Here is a 12,338-nt window from a genome sequence, read left to right on the forward strand (position 1 = left end):
CTACAGCCCTTTATTTGGGCTCGGTGTTTAGAAAATTGTCTTCTATTGCTCATTATTTGATTTCGACTCTAAGCAGATCTTCATCTATAGATATTTATTTGAGATAGACTTTCAAATGACTCAAACCATTATTATATCAGACTTTATTCTGTTGGAAATTTTAATTATGGTCTTCTCGGATACACATCTCTATGGGCTTCTTGTGGCAATCAGTTTTTTCTTGGACTCTGTCTTATGCTCAATTTTATGTTGGTTTCGGTATCTTGGTCTGACTTCTTATTGAGCGGTATAGTCAATATGAGCTCTTTTAATAACTCTTTATCGACTCAACATGAAAAATCATTTGATTATCTCTTCAGTGTCTGACGACTATATTAGCCACATTATTTGGCACCTCTCAATAAGCTCACTCCATCACGAACGCTCAAAGAAAATTGCGAAGAACCAGAATATTGTCTTACACGCTCTAAAATATAAATTCAACCACTTCAAAGTTCCTCCTCATGATTTCACTCGTCGTCACTTGTTCGGGAGGTAGTATTGATAATATGATAAAAATCCTAACATATTTTTATTTATATTTTAGAGATATATCATAATATTACATGGATCATGAATCTAGTTGACCTATACATTAAAATTTTACATGGACTAAGACTCTCTTTCTATAAATAAGAGTCTCTACCCCTTATTACGGGAACCCTTTTCATACACATCTTATTTATGTCTTTTTCCATTCACATGCTTTCTATCCCTTGAAATTTTCATAACTTTTCTATTGAATTCTATACTGCCTTCGGTATTTATACAGTATCAATATGGATTTTTTCCATATCAAAATTTTAAAATTTCGATATCGGTATCGATATGAATTTTTCATACCAATATTTTGGATACGGTATACCGAAAACTCATCCCAAAAAAAAATCTATAAATGAAAAGATAAAGAAGGTTGGCTTCCCTTCCCAAGGCACAATACCAAATTATAGCATTCCTACGGTCCTATCCCTTATCTTATAATTAGACTCAGTTTGGTTTGGATGATAGGATAAATAATTTATAGATAAGTAATTAATGTAATAAAAAATAAATAAGAAATGATAGTGAATATAGTAATTTATTTGATTGAAATATTATAGTTTATTTGATTTGATTGGTTGAAATTTATATAAAAATACACAATTACCATTTTGTCCTTTTAATAATAAATAAAATATGAATAATATTATTTATAAAAGGTAATATAGTAATTTAAATTCGATGATTTGCTTGATATAAGATAAATAATTAATGATTTGATTGATGTAAAATAAATAATTAATAGAAAAATAAATAATATGACGAAAAAAACGTAAGATTAGATAAGATAAACTATACATTGATTAATAATAATGCTAGCAAACGGAGCCTTAGAGTACTAGCCCGTCAGCATAGGTGTTGGTTAAACTTGATGATGATCATAATTATTCACGTTATCAGCTTCTTCCATCCCGGAAATGATAAAAACACACTTGCTAAAATAATAATAATAATAATAATAAAGATACAAGGATTTAATCAATCATTTTTTAATGAGAATTTTTAGCCACGATAACAGTGTGTGTAATTAACTATTTGATATTTTACTACCTAATCTAAAACGAAAAAAACTATTACTAAACAGTTTATATTATAAAGAAATGATTTTTTTTAGAAAAGTATTATTATTATTATTTCCTTTTTTAAATAGTTTTAGAAGTGATAAATTAAGGACGAAGGTTATTTAGGAAAAGCAGAAGATACTTCATCACTGAAATTAAAAAAACAGTGCAGGTTATTCTAGAAGATACATAAAAAATCTTCACCACCACTAATCGTCCCTTTTTTGTTTTATTTTGTTTTGTTTTTGTTTTTATTTTTTGGTGGTATTATAGCCATAGAAGTGCTATTAAATTATTTTGTCTTTATTACAATTTTATATTTTTCTCCGATACATTTCAGATTTTCTCTTCGGGGGAAATCACTTAAATTAAATACTCTTATAATCTGTGATCTTCGTACATTTTTTTTTTAGTTATGGAAGGAGATTTGTTTATAACAAAAATTATCAAAATTTAATTTATTAAATTAAATACTCTTATAATTAATTAAGTTGGTTGATTTTGATATGTAATCTTCATATAATCAAATTTTTTTGAGCTAGGAAGGAAATTTGTTACCATTGACAATTTGAGATCATGTCCTAAATTTAAAAATTTCAAATAATCAAAAAAAAATTAGAGAGGAAATAATCAAATTTTGATTTAGTGTAATCAGTTAATTTTCTTTGTACTTCTAAAATTCTTTCTCCATGAAGTGATTCACATAACACCCGATATTAACCAAGTAAACATTCTAATTTTGGCTAAGTCCTCCTTTTCAATAAATTTTTAAAATTGACCAAGCGATTATGATAATTTTTTATTTTAATTTATTTTGAAAAGACTGCATCGTTATGTACTTATGTCAATTTTATTTTTATAGTGAAAAAAAAAATATATTATGAATAATAATATTTGAAAGGCAACATGGCACCACCAATAATTGAGGAACTATATATCTAATATCAGTGTGCACAAAACTTAAAGGCAGCTTAGTTCACGAGCACCTGTACACCTTCAATCCCACACATAAAGTATAGATAAACTCATAAACCCTGCAAGCAATGTTACTTTTTACAAATTTTTTATGCAATAAAGTGACGCACTTTGATTGAAATCCGAGCTAAATCTGCTCAATAAATTATGTGAAATGGGAACGGTGACGTGTGTTCTTCTGTGTGTGGTGGGGTAAGTGAGCTCTTCACGGGCTTGATCGCTAGCCATCTCTCGATTTCTGACTGATTTCTTGCCACGTGAAACTCGGAATTGTGTTGAATTTTTGTGGGTTCTTTTCGTTTTTTTTTTTGTGGGTTCTTCCGGGGAGGGTGGAAAGCTGGGAATGGATCGACCCATGGCGGCGATGGGCCCTGGTTTGGACTTGCCGATTATGCATGACAGCGATCGCTATGAGCTCGTTAAGGACATCGGCTCGGGTAATTTTGGGGTGGCTCGGCTTATGAGGGATCGCCAGACCAACGAGCTTGTTGCTGTTAAGTACATCGAGAGGGGGGAGAAGGTGAGCTCCTGCTGCTTACGGCTTTGCCACTTCTTTTTTTATGTTTTGAATCATTTTTTTAAGAGAATTATGGGGTTAATATTGAAGTTATTGAGTTGAAATAAATAAAAAAGAAGTCCAATTTCACCATCGAAATATCACTATATTAATTCTCCTCGGTTGGATTCGTGATCACTCGTAATTGGTTTGACTAACTGTGAGGTGAGATGGTTGTGTTTCGTCTTTGGAGTTTTACTTTTCGTTTCACCAGTTGATATCGAATTCGTTTTACCTTATTCTTCTTCTTCTTGCTTGTGGTAGATTGATGAAAATGTGCAGCGGGAAATCATTAACCACAGGTCTCTAAGGCATCCCAATATTGTTAAATTTAAGGAGGTAAATATATATCTGATTAGTGCCTGTACCCGAGATTTTGAAGTTTTGCTAGTTAGTGTTCACGATAACAAAACTATTCCAGGTCATATTGACGCCAACCCATTTGGCTATTGTGATGGAATATGCTTCCGGGGGAGAGCTATTCGAAAGGATATGCAATGCGGGTCGATTCGGTGAGGATGAGGTACAGCCTTTTGCAAAATTGATTTTCTTGGTCTAAGTTTATGTTTAGCATTAAAATTATGACTTTTGCTACAGGCAAGGTTTTTCTTCCAGCAACTCGTATCAGGAGTTAGCTATTGTCATGCTATGGTACTTGGTCGAACTCCCTTTTTCAATTGTGCGTTTATAAACTGGACACAAACTTATTAACTGAAATGTACCTAATCTGTATGAAGCAAATATGCCATCGTGATTTGAAGTTGGAGAATACATTACTGGATGGAAGCCCAGTGCCTCGGCTGAAAATTTGTGATTTTGGGTATTCAAAGGTGTATCTTAATGTCTCTGCAGCCTATTGTAGCTTTCTAGAAGATAAACAAATCATACTTCGTTATAACTCAAGTTTTCCAAACCATGATTACATTTAGTTGTCAAAATAATATAGTCTAACTAAATATACCACTGTCCCGGCAAATTACTCGGACAGTCGTCGTTAAATCTTCTCTTAATTTTAATTTGTCCTTTCTTCAAGCATTCTTATAACATCTGTGTTTGCCCTATTCCAGTCCTCAGTGCTGCATTCACAACCAAAATCAACGGTTGGTACCCCTGCTTATATTGCTCCTGAAGTGTTGCTTAAAAAAGAATATGATGGGAAGGTGAGTACTTTGTAGTATTTTCATTGGATACTACTGAATTGGTTGTCTGTTTTGCGTGTTGTCAATTGTCATGTTGAATTGGAGCCTTAATTTTTTACTTATTAATTTTTATTATATTCTTTTGAAATCGGTTTGCATGTGTTTGGTGGCATATCAAAATATACAATTTTTTCGAAAGGTTTGTATGATAGAATTCCTTGAGTTCACGTAGAAGATATTTGAGACTGGAGTTGACATAATGAAGCGAAAAGAGTCAACAGTGAGTAACAACAATGAGCTCCACAAATGGAGTATGCCAAGGAAATCAAATTTTAGTTATGCGAGATAAAATGCATCACCACCTTTCCCATATGGTGCAGTGACATAAATATCTATCTCCTAATTATGGGAGAGGTACGAGTTAAAATATCCCCTTTCCAATTGTACTACATAAAGAGGGGTAAAAAAGAAATAGAATGCACCAAAAAGTGGCTGAATGGAACTGGTGCACCTTGGATACACTTTAGGTTATCCATATATAATTAACTTTGATTTATTGCTCAAATTCTTACCCAGCTAGAGGAAGGGTTCTCAACTCGGGCTTGAGCTAAACTTATAGAAGCTTTGAGTTGGCCATGCTAAACTAGAGTTTGTTGGTGTGAAATCTTAGCCAAGCAAGAACTATACTTTTTAGATGAGAATTGGGCAACTTTAAAATTCTACTGAATATTCTCGAAGAGTTCGGCATTAGCTTGACCTAGGAGTCACGCTTGTTCATACATGATCCGGAAATATATCTGATAACCAGGGGAGCTAGGAGACAAGCCTACCCGTTTACACAGTAATTTTTAAGTTATTCCACTGTTGAACCATCGTGTTCCATTGGCAGAGACCCATCGGTTCCCATTTACTATCTGCCACATTAGAAACGTTATGTTTCATCCCAATTTGGTTAAATTAAATGAACTTTATCTGCAGTACTGTACATGGTAACTACATATCTACTGTTTTTTTTTTTTGGAAAAGGACTGCATATCTACTGTTACTTATCCAGATTGCAGATGTTTGGTCTTGTGGAGTGACTTTATACGTTATGTTGGTGGGTGCATACCCATTCGAGGATCCCGATGAACCCAAAAACTTTAGAAAAACCATACAGGTACTATTCTCTACTCAATATACTTTCATTTATAATTACTTTTGTTATATGTTACTTATTCAAGGATTGGCACATTGGCAGCGAATTTTGAATGTCCAGTATTCAATTCCTGATTATGTTCATATATCCCCAGAATGCCATCATTTGATCTCAAGGATATTTGTGGCAGACCCTGCCAAGGTAAGTTAGATGAAATACGTTTCTGGGATATTTGATTTTATTTTTAGGATGGAAAATATTGTTTTCAGAAAATGAAAACAAACATCTCGTGTATTTTTTCACTTTTTTTTTAGTCGGAGAAGAGTTTTATTTTTACTATGAGCCATAGGCAACATCTTGTATTCTTGTGCATTCTAACTCATTTAACATTGACAGAGAATTACGATGCCCGAGATAAGAATCCACGAATGGTTTCTGAAGAACCTTCCTACTGATCTCATGGGCGACAACATGAACAACCGCCAATTCGAGGAGCCAGACCAGCCTATGCAAAGCGACGATGAAATAATGCAAATAATAACCGAGGCGACCATTCCACCCGCTGGAGCTAACAGCCTGAATCACTATCTTACAGGAAGTCTAGACATCGATGATGACATGGACGAAGATCTTGAGAGTGACCCTGATCTCGACATCGATAGCAGTGGAGAGATCATCTATGCACTCTGATTTATAACAGGGACCTTCAAAGCTTGCAGAAGATTTAAAAGAATTTCTTAATATAATATAACATGGGGGTAACTTCATCACATCTGAATCATTGTTATTTGTTTTTCTTATGTTGTGTTTAGCTGTAATATTAGTTACCATGTAAAGCAATGTTTGCCCTTTGCACGGGTTCTACAGTGTTAGTGTGTTACTTAATACTCTTTGCCTAACATTAACGCTTCCAAGAAAGGTAAGTTCGGCCGATGGGATTTATCGAGCATTACAGTGATCTCTGACGAGCATAACATTTATTTACCGTTTCATTATGTTCCCTGCCATCTCTAAGAGTGGTCAAGACTGATCAGAGTGTGCGTTCTTGGCTCAACGCCATTGTTTTCACGGGGAAAGGGGTTCTACCCCTTTGCTCCTTCATTCTACGAACCTTTGTTGATTCTGAACTTCGTTCGCGAAAGAACTGGGCTTTTGACGAATTCTAAACCGGCGTTGCTCAGCTGGATGCTTCAGAACATTTTGTTTCAATGTATCTGAATATGTACTAGGATATCGATTGATGTGAAATATAAAACATTTAATGATTATGTGTTTTTGTTTATCCAACGTTTGACTCATGTTATCTATATCTATACTTTTTATTATTTATTTATTATTTATAATTGTTGTTTCATTTCAATTTTAAAAAATTCAAGGAGGTATTAAGTTATTTTCACAAATTTTAATAAAGCTAATTTAATACTTCATTGTTACATTAATTATGAGCTTACTATATATAGCTTTGATCACCTACACCTTAGAGCGCAGGATTTTCGTAAGCGATCACTAAAAATCTAAAATCCACCGGTGGGTGTTAGTTGTGAAAAAAAAACAAACATCACTAAAACCTACTGACGAGTTTTAGTGGTCGCTCAAGAAAATCCTGCACTCGAGGGTGCAGATGATCAAAATATATATATATATATATATATATATATATATATATAGCAGGAAATCTGTGAGCGACCACTAAAATCTGCCACTGGGTTTTGGATAGAAGGTGGAATTATGTTGTTTATTTTCTTCTTTCGATTATATATATATTGCAAGAAATCTGTGAGCGACCACTAAAATCTACCACTGGGTTTTGGATAGAAGGTGGAATTATGTTGTTTAATTCTTCTTTCGAATATAGATAGCCGTTCTTATTCTTCGATCATCAACATTCTACGTCTTTATATCTACTTTATACATTTCATTTTGTATTATTGGTTCAAAGATAGGCAGGAACGGATCCAAAAATTAGAATTATGGTGGGCTTAAACTTAATTTAATAAATTATGTATTATTATAAGAAAACATAATATATTTTATTTATAATATATTTTGAAACTCATTTGAAAAAAATTTCATGAATTTAGAGTAATACAACAATAAATAAGACTCAAAATTTTCAATTTTTTCAACCATTATAATTTATTTTAATGCAACAACAAATAATTTTATTATTCAAGTAATATATTTTTATCCCAAATCATAAACAAATATCACTTTTTAATACATTCATATTACACAATTATTATAATTTTAGAAATTAATCTGAAACAAAAAAGATATTTCATTTATATCTGTATTTAAGACTTGAGAAGCCAAAGTCATAAGCTGAATTTTATAAAAAAAAATTTAAACAATAAGCATACAAGATTTAAAATTTACTACACTATTAATTATTTTTGAAATTATATATAAATATATATAAAGAAATTTTCAGCTGCCCAACCAATGATGCCCAACTCATTCCCGATCACTAAAACTCGGCACCGTGTTTTAGTTATGCGAAAAATAAAAAATCAACTAAAACCCGGTACCGGGTTTTAGTGGTCGGGGACGAGGTGGGCAGGAATGAGATGATTTCAACCTACCTATACAGACATTACCCCCATGATAGATCTAATGGTCATAATTTATCAATACATGCGGGGTCCACTAAAAAAATCATGGATCCCACATTTATTGATAAATATCAACCGTTAGATGCATGTGAAGGCAATGTCTGTATAGGTAGGGTCTCACTTACCGAATGAATAGTTGGACAACTGAAAATTACTATATATATATATATATATATATATATATATATATATATATATATATATATATATATATTACCCAAAAAAAAAAAGGCTGTGCTAGGCTACATAGATTCGTCCATGAAGATAGGTATCATGTTATATATCTCACGGATTTATGTTCGTTATTTGTGAGATGGGCGATCCAATCTATGAACGAAACGAGTAGTATGTAATATATATCTTTATGAAATGAGTCGTATCGAATATTCGTCTTATAAAATTGACCTGTGATATGAGTTTTTGTATTAGTTTAATATGTTTCATCTTATCAATTTTGCAGGGTATTGTTAAAATTATTCATTTTATTTAACTATGTTTTCATTTAAAATTTGATGTGATAAATTATGACACTTGAATGATTAATGAATGTATCATTGTTTAAGTTTACAATGTTGCATAAATTGCTTACCGACTCGTGTGAATTTGAACAAAAGAGGAATGCAATTGGACTCTCGACGTGTTCTTTGTGGTAATGATGAGGAAACTCTCGAGCATGTCTTTTTTATTTGCCCATTTGCAAATAGTGTTGGAGGTTAGCTAATATTGCATGTTTTTTGTCACAATTTAGCAACATGGCATACCGGAAAGGGGAAATTGCATATATCATCATCGTGAAATCTCGAGTTTGCTAATAACTTCCTATGAAATATTTTTAAACTAATAACCCTCTGTGATTCAAAATTTGTAGCATACACACCCTTTCCAGTTAAAAATTGACAAAAATACCCTTACTTAAATAAATAATTAAATTAATTTTGTTTTATAATTCTATATTTAATTGAGTAAAATAATCAAATTTTATTTAAATAACTATGAAAATTATATATAATTATTTTATCATAATATTTTTCATACATGAAATATATTTTAATATTAAATTGTATTATAACATTAAGGGCATTTTAGTCATTTTTTAGCCAGAAGGGGGTGTATGCTACAGATTTAGAATCATAAGGGGCTTCTAGCTCAAAAAAATTTCATAAAGGGTTATCAGAAAACAAGCGATTTCACAGGGGTGATATATGCAATTTTTCCTACTGGAAATCACACGCCTCCTCGAAAAACAATATTTTCAGCATTCAACTTACTCTATGAATGGGCCGCGGCAAAACAAAGGAAAGAAACTCCTTCACAGCAAAGTCCTGTTGTAGAGAAGTGGAGAAAGCATCGGAGGGGTTTTTGAAATGCAATATGTAGATGTTGCAATCTTCCAAGAACAAGGGGTATTTTGCTTTGGCTTTGTTATCCGAGACGATCAAGGTTCTTGTGTGTGATGCTTGTTGAAAGAAACGATGTATGCAGTTTGTTGATTAAACGGTAGTGTTGTCCACGGTGTTACAACACAGGAGACAACACAGTGCAATGGAAATAAAAGCGTAAATTAAATAACGCAAGTAAATAATTTTGCACGAGTAAAGAACACTTGTGCGGATGCCTTAGGACTAAATATCACTAGAAAAATGTATAACTATTTTATAAAATAATACTAGTGATTTAATAAATCCTAAATTTTTCAACACGTTGAGAAATCAAACTTTCATCCTAAATAATCAGAGTATAAAATAAATAGTTGCAACTCCCGTAAGTCTAAATTGAAGAAACAGAAAAGATCTTCGAACAACACTATGCACTAAGTGTTATCTCCGATGTGTTCAATACCAACGGCAACTCGGGGACAAGCAATAATGAGGATTGCAAAATCTGACTTCAGAAACCTTCAACTCTTAGGCAGAAATTCTTCAATGGTAGCTCTGAAAGTTGTCGTCTAAAGTCTTGTTGTTTGTAATCTTCTTTTATAGATTGAAATCCAAAGCTAGAAGATTTTCTTAGATAAAGTCCTACATGAATAAGAAAACAATGTTAAGTAGGAATAAAATTCTATCATACATATCAAATCATATCTTGAATATATTTAATAAACATATATATATCGCATATATTCATTATCAAGATATAATTCGATCAAGGTAAATATCTATTCTATGTATATTTCGAATTTCATATAATATTTACCATATTTTCTAACTTGTCTAGAAGACACAATTTAATTAAATACAATTTAATCGAGAAAGAAAATTTAAGGAATTAAAATTCCTTGCACTTGTCAAGATCAACGCAAGGGAATATTAGACGAGAAGAAGTCGAAGGAATTGCATTACGTGAAGCACTTATATGGATAAAGAACCTAGAGATGCACCATGTTATTTTCGAAATAGATGCGAAGAAAGTGGCAGACGATACCAAGTCAGAGAAGAAAAATAATTCATACTTTGGTGTTATCATTGATGAATGCAAAAAGCTCTTACGAGAATACAAGATATACGGTTACCTTTGTCAAACATCAAACTAATACCCCGACACATGAGCTAGCTAGGCGTTCTTATCAATATGTAAGTCCTATGATTTGAAATGAGGTTCCTTTATTTCTAGAGGTCTTTTTTATGTATGATTCTATTGGAGATGAATAAATTTACATTTTCAAAAAAAAAAGTTTATAAGTAGTGATTAGTACTCTAAAAACATATATGTATTATAAGTTTTAGTTTTTAGTTTTTAAGTCTCACCTCGTAATTTAGTTACATTGTTTCAATACTTCCATTCAGGTTTACGATGATCAAAATAAAACTTAAATAAATTAAAAATTATATATACTTCATATCAAGTTAATTTATATCACATTATTAGTCCAAAAAAAAAGTTTATATTACATTATACTTGTTGGCTTTAAAAATTACATATAAGTTTCCCGAAATACATGTAAATCTTACAGCTACCCCTACAAATAAAAAAATTTAGTTTGGTTTGGTTTTATAGAATTTAGTTTTAAACTAAATCGAATAACCTAGAAAATTCTGAACTTTAAGCATTCAAACTAGAATCAAAATTTCCATATGATTTTTTTAGGAACATTCTGATTTTCAAGATAGTGGAAACTAAATATTTAAAATTAAAGTATCTTTTATCTCTTCTATTATCTATTATATTAAGTGTGAGACTACATCAAGTTGATGCATTGGTGTGACTTCTTTGTTTTTAATCTTTTTTTACAATGATTTAATATTTTTTTATTACAATTATTTTCTTCTATTGTATTAACTGTGAGGCCACACGAAGTTGGTATGTTGGTGTGGCCTCTTTGTTTTAATTTTTTTTATAATGATTTAATATTTTTTTATATACTACAATTATTTAATAAAAAACGGATTGTACATGAACGCAAACGTATACGCAAAAATGGAACATACAAACACGCAATGTGTGTACATAAAAATGCACTGTATAAGCACGCAATACATGTAATTCGATACTAGTTATTCTATAAGAATCTATCTGCTGGTGTTTGGTATGGCCAATTGAAAATTACAAATTTAGCCCATATCTCTCCACCACCTTCTGTTACGGTTTTCCATTTTCCCATTTTTCTTTCTTGATGTGGCTAGCAGCTTTTGTAGTTCCCTGTAGCGACCCAACCCGGATCCACTACTTAATCAGAGTTTAGAGCATAATTAAGCATGCAATTAAAATAACTTAAATAATTCACTGCGGAAGACTTAAATAAACGCTGACGGCAGAATACAACCGGTTAAACAAATCTGATTATACAACCCAATCGAATAATTAATCCTAAAGGCAAATAAAACCTACAGCTAAACCTGTTGTTTTCACTGGTTGCTGGCCTCTCCAAGCTACTGGGCACACTACCTGTACTTGCACCTGCCCCGTCGAATGGGGTGTCCAGACATACAAAAAATACTGGACGTGAGCGACTACGCTCAATACGGAAGTAATGATATATAAAATATATGCAACACAGAAGTGAATTTAAAATAAGGGTAAATCAGTCTACTCAAGAGCGCCATGAATATACAGCGTCGTGTTGGATAGCTAGTCCACGGGGCACTCGTATATTCACCCATCAACTATAGTGTCTACTCCACCATCGTGGTCGCTCCTAGTGATAGCAAAACCAGGGGCTGAGCCTCCCCAAACCTGACCCGAATCCAAAACAGGATACAAGTCCCATATAAAAATTGTCAATACCTGACCCGAGTCCAAAATGAGATACATGCTCCCTATGGAAACTGTTAATGACCCACC

The 12,338-nt window shown here is 32.3% G+C and overlaps 1 protein-coding gene across 1 annotated transcript; it reads left to right on the forward strand.

Annotated features, from left to right (window-relative positions):
- The first annotated feature begins 2,601 nt into the window (after positions 1–2,601).
- On the forward strand, positions 2,602–6,428 carry LOC140867486 (serine/threonine-protein kinase SRK2E). The gene is made up of 9 exons (XM_073272557.1): positions 2,602–3,135; positions 3,436–3,510; positions 3,593–3,694; positions 3,769–3,822; positions 3,909–4,001; positions 4,239–4,331; positions 5,365–5,469; positions 5,551–5,649; positions 5,845–6,428. The coding sequence occupies exons 1-9, from the start codon at positions 2,959–2,961 to the stop codon at positions 6,136–6,138; spliced, it is 1,092 nt and encodes a 363-aa protein (XP_073128658.1). The 5' UTR covers positions 2,602–2,958; the 3' UTR covers positions 6,139–6,428.
- Positions 6,429–12,338: the final 5,910 nt, after the last annotated feature.

Source organism: Henckelia pumila, chromosome 4 (genome assembly GCF_033568475.1).
Source record: "Henckelia pumila isolate YLH828 chromosome 4, ASM3356847v2, whole genome shotgun sequence".
Classification (NCBI taxonomy): domain Eukaryota; kingdom Viridiplantae; phylum Streptophyta; class Magnoliopsida; order Lamiales; family Gesneriaceae; genus Henckelia; species Henckelia pumila.